At 40.4% G+C, this 12,631-nt stretch overlaps 1 protein-coding gene across 1 annotated transcript in view; it reads right to left on the bottom strand.

Annotated features, from left to right (window-relative positions):
- CPM (carboxypeptidase M) overlaps window positions 1-153 on the bottom strand; it is a 29,139-nt gene extending 28,986 nt beyond the window's left edge. The window contains exon 1 of the mRNA XM_010561757.1: window positions 130-153. Coding sequence (XP_010560059.1) covers window positions 130-147 — 18 coding nt within the window. The 5' untranslated portion in view covers window positions 148-153. The remainder of the gene's footprint in view (window positions 1-129) is intronic.
- Between the last annotated feature and the right edge of the window lie 12,478 nt (window positions 154-12,631).

A 12,631-nucleotide genomic window follows, 5' to 3' on the forward strand; every position in this document is an offset into this window, starting at 1 on the left:
CGAACGGCGGCGGCAGAGCCGGGGCAGCGACAAGCCCGCCGAGGGAGCCCTCCCGCCTCAGCCCGTCTCCCCTCACAGGAAGCAGGTGCCTCTCCCCCACACCCCCTCCACCACAACCGCCACTCCTACCCCGGCGGCCACCCGCATGGTGCCGCCGCTCTTCCACAACTGGAGCCCCAACGCCGGGCGGGGGCCGCCATCCCCCGTTCGCCGGCCTCGCCCTTGCCCTTGACTGACACGGGCTTCATCCACTCAGATCCCCCCGGCCCGCCCAAGGGTCGGGGAGGGGAGGGGGACACACACCCCTCCCCTTCTGCCCTCCCTCCTTCCCGCCTTTCGCCAACGGCTCTCACCTGTGCGCGAGCGGGCTCCTGTCAGGGCGGCGGGCGGCGAAGCCCTCTCCGCCGTCCTCGGCAGCCCCTCGGGGTGAAACCAAGCCTCCCCTTCCATCTCCCCGTGTCCCTCCTTGTAGGTTGAGGGGAGGGAAAGGGCTCGGGCATACGGCTGGCGGTCGGTTTGGTGTCGTGGCGGACCCGCTGGCTGGCCCTGCTTGCTGGGTGGTGTGCTGAGGGAAGAGCGGGGCCGCGTTTTGGCGAGTCCCGGCTGGTTTTGCCTCATTTTTCTTCGCGGAGGCGGTGAGGGGTGTCTGGAGGCACCAAAAAAAAAAAAAAGGGGGGGGGATGTGTGCAAAAGTTCACATTTTGACTTTTGGTGATTGTTCTGATTCACAAGAAGGGTTGTTAAAAAACCAACTCTTTTAAATTTTTTTTCTAATTTTTTTTTTTCCCCATGGGAGGTGTGACAGCTGTCCAGCTCCAGCTGACACGTACCGTTCATATCACTGCTTTTCCTCAGCACCTGTGTGCTCCTGGGCTGTGATCAGGGTGTCAGCCCCTGGGGCCCACAGACAAAACCTGCTGCATGCAGAAGGACTCTTGAGAGAATTTAACTGCCCAAATCTAACAAAATCTCTGCCTAGCGTGTTGGGGGTTTTTTTTGTTTGTTTGTTTGTTTGGATGAGTTTTTAATAGGCTTGTATTCACTTACTGAAAGGACTGGATTATCTCTATGGAATTAAACGCTTTTCTTGGTTTTGCGCTAACCACATTGCCTTGGGGATATCCTAGTCTTGGGATTCACCACAAAGACTTTTTCATCACCTTTTATTGTCTTTAAGATTGAAAAGGACTAAGAGAAGAAAGTGAAGCTGGCCTCCAGCAACAAAAATTAGGATAGCATCTAAATTTCTTTTAAAATATGACGTGGATATAACTGAGTGTTAGAATACAACTATTTGTAAATTCTGCATAATTTTTCTGAGGAAGAAAACTGGCAGTTTTCATTATAACCAGCAGCAGGATTTCACCCGCCTTCTTCCGAAGTTTGCTATGCTGGTCAATGTCAGAAAAAGCATATTGAAGGAAATGAATGTATGAGTCAATCCCAAATAACAAGTCCTGCATTCCAAATAGAAGACACTGTATTTAATAAAAAAGTTCTTCTTAAATAAAAAGTTACCATCAAATTAGAAGGTACCTTTTTTTTTACCCCAAAGCTTTAAGAAAAAACAATCAAACTACGCTTTAATGCAAGTATCTGTAGTATCCCAATGTACCAGAAGCATATACATCTAAAAATAGTTGTAAGATATCTATATCCAGACCCCTCAAGTATTCTTAGTTCATGGGAGGGACTTCCAGATCACATAGGATGTATGCAATGTACAAGGCTACTTGGTTAAGAGATATATTTGGCTTCTGTTGAATAGTGTTCCTTCAAGCATGGCATTTTGGGGGAGGGGACAGCCCCAGAGCCCTTCTCCCATACTCTGACTCCACTATTTTTTAACTCTTACAGCTTGACAAGACCTTCTCTCATCTACCACAAGAGAAAATTCTTGTAAGACCTAAATATGGATGACTTTACCTTCTTTATTAAAAAAAAAAAAAAAAGAGGTTAATAGTTGGTTAGAGTTACTTGCATTTGCTACATAGAATGGGAGAGAATCTGTGGGGTTACACTGCAAACGTCTGCAGAGAAGCAGGAGGAACGAGTCAAGTGTGTGAGCTTCACATTTGAATTTGTGAGGCTTGAATATATATATTTATAGGCTCCTTGAAAGATGATCTGGAGACACCTCCTGAGTAAGCAGGAAATAAAAAATACTCAGGTGGTAATCCAACATCTACATACTTGGAAACTGTCCCAAGATAATCACACAAAATCAGAGAACTCTGACTCCAAGACAGAGTAGGGTGTTGGCAACATGATAAAAATCACAGGGGGCTGTAAAAACTTAATCTCAGTGAAATGACTAAAATCGCCTTTGATACTAGGTAATCACACACAGCGTTATCTCCTGTGGAAATTACACCACCCTTTAATGTAGCCAGCATAGTCATGGTTAAATGAGAGCATTACTGTATTTAGGAATGTTCAAAATGATAGATTGTTTCCATGCCAGGTGCTTGCAAGTTAGGACAAGTCAGCCTGTTTGGCAATATTTGAGTTACATGTGACAGAATTAATTTTATTTTTTTTTTCCCAGCCTGCACAAAACTCAGCGATACCTGTTGCTCTTGAATAACTTTTCAGAAGGTCAGTTTGATCCAACCTGGGAAACAACACTCTGGTATACGCAGTTGTGGTAAAAGTCAGTACCAAAGACCAAATCTTGTATGAAATTAAGTCAGCAGTAAATCTCCCATTGGCATCAGTAGTTCAAAATCAGGAAGTATGTGTCTGAAATTGCTTGCAGTTGCTGTTCTCAGCACTGCAGTGGACAATGACCCCTATAAGGAAGTGAGATAAACAAAGTCCTATTGCTGTAAAAAGCATTAATTGTTCTCTCAGTGTCATTCCGGATCGTCTATTCAAAAGTATTCAACAAGTAACTATTAAAGCTAGCACCTGAGCGTGGGGTTTGCAGGGGAAAAAAATGCAGGTTTGGAAGTGACATCCGCACCCGTGGACCTCGGCAGAGAGTTGCGGGGTGGAGGAATGCTGTGAGTAGCTGCGTTGCCCTCTAGTGACAGGTAAAGAAAATCCTGTCACAGGCAACAGGTACGAAAAACTCTTCCTGACGCAATAGTTAGGTAGCACGGTAAGACTGGCACTTCACACGCAGTTAAGATGGGTCTCAGCAGTAAAAAGATCTGGAAGCTTTTGTGATTTTGGAGAGCCATTCACAGAGGCAATCTTGGAATCTGAAATCTTACTTAGTGTTTTGTCATCTTTTGTGCAGGATTTCTGCACTTTCCAAAGATTAGCAAGAAAAAATGAGTGCCCCACATTATAACTGAAGCTTCAAAATATTTTTAGTGAGAAATACAAAGAGGACACTTACAAGGATTAAACTTTTTAAGGATCACCGCTGCTATTAAAACTTGATCATTTGAAATCATGTCCTAGGCATACAGGCTACAGCTTCATGTTCTTTTCCTCAGTCTAACACCAAGGACCTGACAATCAGATTTCTGGTGTGGGAAAAACACGGGATAAAGGCCTTCTCAAGTGAGATGGACCAGACAAGTGAGTCCAGTACAAGTGACGACACAGATGTGTGAATTTGATAGGACAGCACAGTCCTGGATTAGCGTAAACCCCGATACCAATCACCTGAATAAATGGCAATGAAGCCATTCTGGTGTATAATACCACGCTGATTAATTAACAGGCTGATATTAGTATGGCGAAAGACAGATTCCCTGCGTGAAAGAGCACAAAAGCACCAGAAATCGCTCAAGCATTCACCACCTTACTAGTTGTCTCTACCACGCAGGCAATTCTCAGCTGAGGCTTGCGTATTCGGTTCATAAATCTCCTCACCTCCATCCCAGCACAAGGATTACCCCTGGAGAAGAAAGGGATGCCCTGCTGTGTCTGGTAATCTGCAATTAGAAAAAGATCCTGAGGGGGACTATTAGCAGCTAGTATAGTTTAAAGCTGTCCAGACATGCACTGAATTAGCTGGAGAATCTGGAACCACAACTAGCTGCCTGACAAGCCTCGTGCTCATGCCATCTTGCAAACAGCAAAATCTGCATGCAGCAGAGATTCTGAGCTACCGTATGACAACACGTTGTCATGTGCCATGGTGGAACAGGTCAGTTCTGCTCCACAGGGGTTTGGAGCATGGGAACATGATCTTGTTCAAGACAAATGTCTTGAGTGTTGTGTGTTGGGTATTGTAATACAATTGTAAAATGTTTTGGTTCTATCTTTCTCCTCTTAAATTGGCTTACACTTGCCCTTTCAGCAGTTCACACAGAATTAGATGTAATTTGAAAATAAACTATCCTTGGAATGGCAGAACTTAATTTTGCACCTGTGGCATAATGGGTCCCTAGGTAAGTAAGAGCACAGGACTAAGAATGGAGAAAGCCAGAAAGGTCTGATGGAAAGGTCAGTGGGATGGGGACCGATGGATTTCAGGGAAGTAAATGGGAAGAAGGAAGATGAGGAATGTCCCTAGAGGTCTTGAGGAGGTGGGAGGACTGGAGCCTGGGGAGAAGGGGCTGGAAGGTGGAAGGGTTACAGATACCGTTGTTGGGAAAAAGCAATTGAGAGGACTGGGGAGTGTGTGGGGGTGTCATATGGAAAAGGACTGAGAGTAGTATTTCTGCTCACTAACATCTCGCTAATCTGACCCCAGGATAATAAAATTTGAGGCATTTAAGATGTTGACATAGCATCTTGTCAGGTCTGCTAATTTGTATATGAAATGCATTGCGGTTAATACCATGGAAATTACAGAGATTCTTCACAGCTGATTTCTTGTTGATATTAAGCAATACTTCTGAGTAATCTGAAATTTGTCCTAAGAATTGGACTCATCTCAGCTTTCAACATTGGGAAAATTAGTCAAGCTTTGGAATAGCATTTCGCCATTTTTGCTAATTACCTTCAGATCAAAATATCTTCCTAATTGCCATTGTCAAGAACAATGCAACACTCTTACTCACAATGATGGCTAGTCTGTCTCCTTAAACAAAAGTCCTCCAGGCCACTTAACATATCTGTTTCAAGTAAACAATGGTGCCATTTCCTGAACAAGAAATTAAGACATTTTTGGAAAACTTCATTGTGTAATAAAACAATCCTCTATTTCTCTGCACTGATTTATACATAATGGGCTTCTACATAGACAACCAAGTAAACAGTATGCGCTGAACTCTCCCATCAGTGAAAAGTACACATTGTGATGTTTTGAACTAACCTTTTTCTTTCGGGAGAGAAATGAAAAGGGAGCATTCTAGATATACAATATCTATGAATTTGCTGATCAGCAGTTTAAAAATGAATGTTTAGTGGTGCAATAAACAAATATGCCACTTGACCTCACTGAAAGCAGCTGGCAAGTCGTTTCTTGGATTAATCTGTACTGGTTACGCTATCATTTATTAAACCATATGGCTCTGTGAAGGCTCCATTTCTCCAAAGATACGGGTATGGTTTTGTGGCCAGCTCAAACCAACCTAAAACTGAGCTGTCCCTGAGCAAGGCAACCCTGCACCCAACCCTGCTGCCTCTCTTTTGCCAGTGTGAGCACTCAAGCAGCCATGTGGTCAGCTGGACTGGGGAACCGGTGCATCTGGAAGCTAACCCAAATAGACACACAATAAAAAAAAAAATCTCTTCATCTTCACCTGGCTCAGCTCCCTGATCCAGCCCATACAAGCACTGACCCTGGCTGAGGGAGCAGAAGGGCTAGATGGCCCATGCAGAGTAAGAATGAACGGAGAGTGAACTGGTGGCTAGAGGTAGTTAGGTGTGTGACACCACAGGTCAGAAGAGAGTTTCTTCAGAAGAATGAGATGTGCACAGAAGAGAGAGACTCTTGCGCTGTGCCTCAGCTCTGGCAATGGCTCGTTCCTTAGAGATAGGCTGGATGTGAAATCCTGTTACTCTCCTACCCCACTGATGATATGGGAATAGTAATGCTGAATTTAACTGTAGATTATTAGTGCATGTCAAGCAGTTTTGTAATGCCAATTAAATAAAAATTAGAGAAAGAGAATGCTTTTTCACATATGGAAACCTCTATCAGGCTTAGTCTGATACTATTTCTTGTTCTGTATAGAAAGCGATAATACAGGCATAGTTCCTCCAGCCAAATGAGCCTTCCAAGGCAACCTGTTGTGACAGAAAGCTTATTAAGTTTATCTTGATACAATCAGTATTTACAAACACAATAGCCTGCACAAAAGAGCACTGGAAATAATAACTTTTATTCCTAAATTTTTGTAAGTCCACGGAGAAAAGCTGCTCCCATGGTGGTTATGGAGGCTGGCTAAAGAGCAGCCCTTAACAAGACACAACCTGGAAAAAATGAATCTTCCAGTCCTCAGGCTTTGAAGGTAGTTTATTGAAGGTCATGCATAACTGTATCAGAAAATCAAAAATCAAGATGAAAAAAGTTGTTGCTGATAGAAGAGAACTTTTTTTTTTCCTAGTTAATGTTTTACGGAATGATTAGAAAACTGTAAAAGTAGTCAAGCTTTGATATGGAGCAAGAAAGACCAGGTAAGCTTAATCTCGTCTTGGCTCATTGAATTTTTATATGATTCAGCTTCTTCTAATGTCACTTATTTACAAAGACTTTTAAGTGATTTCTTGCTTTAGAATGCTTTGTTCTTAAACTAAATCATGTAAGAAGAAACATTTTGCTACCACAATGCTTCCCTAAGAGTAACCACTCAGCATTTTTTCCTGTCAAATCCATCGTTAGAGAAGACGTGTAGGATAAGGGATGCTCTTGCATTCTTGGCACACCCTTGGAATGGATGTTTCAAAACAACATACATTACAGCAGCCTTAAGCATGGTCATCAGGCACCAAACTGACATCTGAGCAAGGCCCAGACTGAAAGAATTTCCTGTACCAGCTTCAGAAGGAAGGGGGGTCAAATCTTGGGGGTCAAATGTCTTCATTTTTATTTTGTTAATATATGACTGTGTAAATGTAATATAAAATTCTCCATTGGGAATGAGGAGATTTCAAGTATTTAAGAAAGAGTAGCCTCATCTCATTTGCATTAGTAGTCCTTTTTGGCAGTCTCCCACACAGGAAGCCTGAAAATACACAAGAAGAAAAACATGAATTCCCCAGAGAGCCTGTGGTAGAGAGATCACTAAATTAAGATAACTCGAAGGATGCCCTCATTTCAAGACATCTATTCAAATCTCCATAACAGATAGCAAGGCTGAATGTTGCATGCACTGCAAAGATTGACATACTGCATAGCAAAAGCTTTTCTGTAGTCAGTTGTTTTTCACATAGCGTTAATTATTGTTCATCCTACAGGGTTTTTAATGGATTATTATGGAGCCTCAATCTGCCCTTTTCATTACACACTGAGTAACTTTTTTGAGCCTTTCATTTACCATGACTGCTCCTGTGCAAGCCTAGCTACATGAAGGATTCTGTCTTTGATCACAGATTGGACTGTTCAGAGAATTATTTGGTCCTTAAAACTATCTGGTTGTGGTGTAATACTTCAAATTGCACTATATATTACAAAAATTGCCATAGATTGCCATGGATATAGATATTTGATCATTCAAAAATTTCCACTTCCCATATCTGCCACCTTTGAACATAAATTATTTCATCTTCTCCTAATATTCATAGATCTGTTGTGCTCTGGCACTTGGTATTATTTCAAAGTGGCTATCAAAATTACACAATATAAGCCTAATGTGATTGCTGGCTTACAGACTCATGGTACAGATCTTAGCTTCATGGTGGCAGATAGATGTTTTACAGGACTGGAATGTTAGCCAGTTCTTACATGAACTGAAGAAAGTTCTCCATTTTATTTTACCTATAATAATTTTAAATAATGGACTAAACTTAAAGGAGAACCTGAGTTGGCAGAACTTGCATCTTCTCCTGACCCTATTATGTAAGCTATATTAATGTAAACTCAGATTTTTTACTTGTCTTGGTTCCCTTAGATTCACATTTCATGAGACTGGACCTCTAAATTTGGCCTTTTTAGTCTAAATGTAACCAAAACGGGTGGTCACTCTACTAGGTCGTTTTATCAGACTTCTTTCTTCGTCTTCAAACAAAGGATTATTTCTTTTCACTGCATGTGAGAAAAGACCACAAAAGATATTATTCCTCACATAAGTTTATATTTAGGACATTATTCCTTCTTCCCCCCCAGCCAGTGTTGTCCTAATGACTCTCAGTATTTTTGGTACTTTTGTCTAGATCTAGAATTACAAAAGAGATCTTTATCTCTATTTGTTGTCCAGCCTTACTCAGCTGCAAATAGAGAATCTGAGCCAGTAAATCACACAACCATATGTTCAACAACTTTAAACTTATGCCAAAGTTCTCTTGACTTCAATCACAGTTAAGCATATTATTAAGATGATGTGTGCTATCTTGTAGGAGAGGGAATAAGCTTGGGAGCTTTCATAGCTGGCGTTCTACTGTTCTGGAAATGTCTGTCTTCATTAGTCACTCTAGAGTTTACACTGCTTTATATAAAACCAGAGCTGATCCATAGACATACACATCTGTAATTTCTATTGTGTCTCCTTTTAATGATTTGGGCTCAGAATTTTGGTCATCATTAATTTCTCCCACCCTACTTTGAAACAAAATTTTAGTGAGTTGCTAGGCTAATAGTGATTTCATGAACTTTCCCTGTCCTGTATGGACATTTTATCTGGTTAAAATATGATATTGTTGTTTACTCTTCTTTGAAGATCTTTTCATTTCTGTGATTATGTTCCATTCAGAACTGATTAACATGGAAAAAAATCTTACTCCCATCTCTTCAAAGAATCAAAGAAGTGGGAATGATTTCTCTTTCTGCTCCATTCAAGATTCTAGACTCTCTAGACTGACTCAGTTTTGCATTGCCCTGTATTGTCATTTATGTACATAGAGTAATTGAATAGTGTGCAAAAGTGGTAAATTAGCATTTTTCCACACATTTGGCACTGATGTGTTGATGGGGCTGTGGACAATAAGTCTGCTATCATTTGACATTCTGCAAAGACCATGGGCAAGTAAAATGAAAAGAGAGCTGCTTGCAGAAGCTTTGTATTTATTTAATTGCTGAATTATGTCAGTAGGGTTAATTAGAAAGACATGGTGCTTGTATTTCTGCTGACTTTAGCTGAACTTGTAGGTAGCAATAGCTCATTCAAAAGGTTTATTGAAAGTCAAAAATGCTCTACAAACAAGGCAACAATGCATGTTTCATAAACATGGTAAGAACACTGGTTCATGTGTGTGGATAACTGATGTTGAACTAGCAACTGCATCACCCTCCATAGAATACGGAGGCTATGGTAGACAGTCTTTTCTTCTGGCTGCTGGAAAGCCAAACACCACCATATTATTGTCTATGTATTCTGTGACGAACAGTTTTACTACTGGTTTTACTACTTGCCACAATGCTGAGGGATGGTTCCAGTATCTGAACGAACTTGAGACCAGAGGGACTGGAGTCCCTGGCCAGTGGGAGATGATGGAGCTGTCTGGGGATTAAATGAACCCTCAGGTTTTCAGTTACGGTTAGTCTGCAGCATCTGTCACTCACTTCCTTTCTCTGTCTGGTCAGAAAGGACCTCAAAAAATGTCCATGGGAAAGTGTTATGAAAACAGATGTATTTCCAGTATTTTTGTTTTCTTTAATGAGACAGAACACATGGCTAAAATGCTTTGACACACTCTGAATTTAACTAATTTTAATGGAGGACTTTAGTTTATATTCTCCACCCTGTTCTGCAAATCTCAGCCATGATTCTAATTTCAATATGGTTAGAAGTACAAAGGAAAAGTTTTTAATACAATATTTTAGTTTCTTCCTTTGAAGTCTCTTGTATTTATGTGTTCATAAAGGTTTATGTATAATCTTTTATTACATATAGGATTAAGTTCTCTGAAGAGAATTGATAGTATGTTGATCTCAGTTTATGTAGTGATTCTCTATCTGATATATATACAGAATTGAAAAAATATTAGTAGAGTTTTAAAATCAGGCCTTGAGTAAAGATTTAAAGAATAAATCTAGCATAGAATAAAGATTTCTGGTGCAAGAGTTACTCTGATACTTTGTCCCTGTATTATGATATTTATTATATGATCTAAATTTTTTTCTGTACCCAGGACCTCTATTTTGGTCAGAGTACACACTAACTAGTGCCACCTGAAAAGCAACTATTTAATATTTTGGTTTATATTAATTTTTCAGAGAGTGGCCTGTTTGCACCTGAGAAATCAATCAACATTCAAGATCTTCTGGGCATTTCCTTTAAAAGGGGACACTAGTGATGGAATCAAGCATCTTGTTAATTCAATCCCTTTCATTTAGAAAGAATAGATGGTCATGAAGTGATATTTTGCTGAACTCAGTAGGAGTCAGTCAAGAAGCATTTTCTTTTCTTACATTTTCAAGCAACACTAGCATTAACTCTGCTGCTGTTAGTCTCTCTTCTGCTTCCACTGGCATCTCCATCAGACAATACCAAGTCCCTCCAACTAACGTTCATCTAGACAGGGAGCTCAGCTTCTGACCAACTTTGTATATAACCTGTATTTACAGCTGACTTACTTTCAAAAGAAGTGTAACCCTCCTATTTTGTATTCAAGGTGAACTTTAAAAACAATTTCATTTACATGATACTGGTCCATTTCAATAAACCACTATTTTAATCAGAAAAAGACATCCCAAACCCTGTTAGGAGGACCAAATCATTAATTTCCCCAGGTTTTTTTTGTCATGTTCATACAAATGGGATATGAATAATTCACAAGCATTAATATATAAGCTTCTCTGAAGATTGATGTTATCCTCATTTTACAGATGACGCACTGAAGCACAGAAAAAACAAGATCAAAAGTTTTCATCTGTCTTAGCAGCCAGTCTGAACACCAGCAAATTGATTTTTGAGGATAGTTAGCATTATATTACTTTTTTCTGCTTAAAAGAAAACTATCACTGACTTCAGCTGCAGCTGTAAATATCAGAGACTTTTACAAATTTGACCCCTCCATATCAGTCTAGGTCCCCAAAAATCAGGAACACAGCATATCTGGTAAGTGGTTTTACGAAGTGGCATCACATAGTAGAGGCAGAGACATAATCCTGTTCAACTGGACAGTATTTGCAACCTTAAACACTAACTGTGTTTTCTTCCCACACTCCGTGGTCTCAGATAATCCCTTCCAGCTTCAGCAGCAGATGAGACTAGACTTAGCTATGACTGGTATTTACAGCCTAAATTCAAGTGTCACTTAGTAAGTCTGTTACAGGTCCTAGACATGAAGGAGCCAGGAAAAGGATGCATGGATGCTCTGGTTTGCATGATACTCTTCTAGTGAAGAGACTTTTTATTTGATCTTCCACATGAAAAATCCAAAACAAGTAGAAGGAACAGGTATTCAGCCCAGTGAAATTTAATCCTCTATATGGTTCATGAACAAGGTTCTATTTGCTTTCTGCCAGTTGAGTTAATGAGACCGCAAGGGTTTATTATCATTTGTGTCAACAGCTACACCTGGGACAGCACCAGCACCTTTCAAAGATATTTATTACCAGCTGAGGTTTAGGAACCTCAGGGATCTAGTCTTGGCCTCGAGGAGGGCACAGAAGCGGCTCTTAACCAGCTTGACTTCTCATACCCTCTGCACATCCACCACCTTCTTTTCCACTCTGATGCATCCTGGTGCTTGGCTTCTTTTTCCAGTTCCATTTGTCTTTACTTAACAAGACTCACAAGATGTACCAAAGACATTGCTAGGCCCAGTTTGCCTCCATTTACCTAAAATAGGCTTTTTTCTAGCCAAAAATACCCAAGGATCTTTTCAGAGTTCACTAGGTGCCTTCCTCCCTGCATCTTTAAAATTGGATAGAAATCTTTCTTTCAGTAATTTTTAAAAGTTCTTTTGTGTTACTTCGACTAATATAAGAAGTATCAGTGAAATGTTTAAGTTGGATAGTTTGGATTTTAAGGAAGGGTAACATTAAAAGTTATTGATATTTTAATTAATCTATTTCATTAACTCGGTGGGAATGGCCAGTGTGGACTGGGAGCTTCAGCCAACTCCGATTACTTCTGTGAAAGAGACAAAAGTCGGGGAGGAAACAGTCAGGAGAAGCTATTAAAATGGAGTGTGCTAATAAGCTTTAGGAAAGTACAAAAAGTATCTAAATGAACTGGGGGAGAGCAGATATGTTCATTTAAAAGGACAAATTACCAGCAAAAATGAGGGAAGAAGAAAATTTGACTTGGAACTGCCCACTGATAATACAGAGCATTTTCTGAGCATAGTGTGAACATATCTCTCCCCAGCCTTCAAAATCCAACTATTTTCACCTTTTTAATGCTCCCATCCATACCTGGGGTTTGAATACACAGTTCTGATTCGTGGGAGACCCATACAACTGGAGACAGCAATCAGGCTGGTAATCTAAGGATCTCGGGTTCTGATTCAATACCATTCACCCAGCAGAAAATCTGAACACTCCAGAGTCTTATCAAGAAAACACAAAAAGCAGGTGTTGCTAAGCAATTTATGGATGTGAAGGCTTCGGTGTATTTATGTAATATCAGCAAAGAAATGGGTCTGACGAGTTTTGTATAACTAATGACGTGGTTCATGA

This window comes from Haliaeetus leucocephalus, unplaced genomic scaffold (genome assembly GCF_000737465.1).
Source record: "Haliaeetus leucocephalus isolate CR32 unplaced genomic scaffold, Haliaeetus_leucocephalus-4.0 Scaffold151, whole genome shotgun sequence".
Lineage (NCBI taxonomy): Eukaryota > Metazoa > Chordata > Aves > Accipitriformes > Accipitridae > Haliaeetus > Haliaeetus leucocephalus.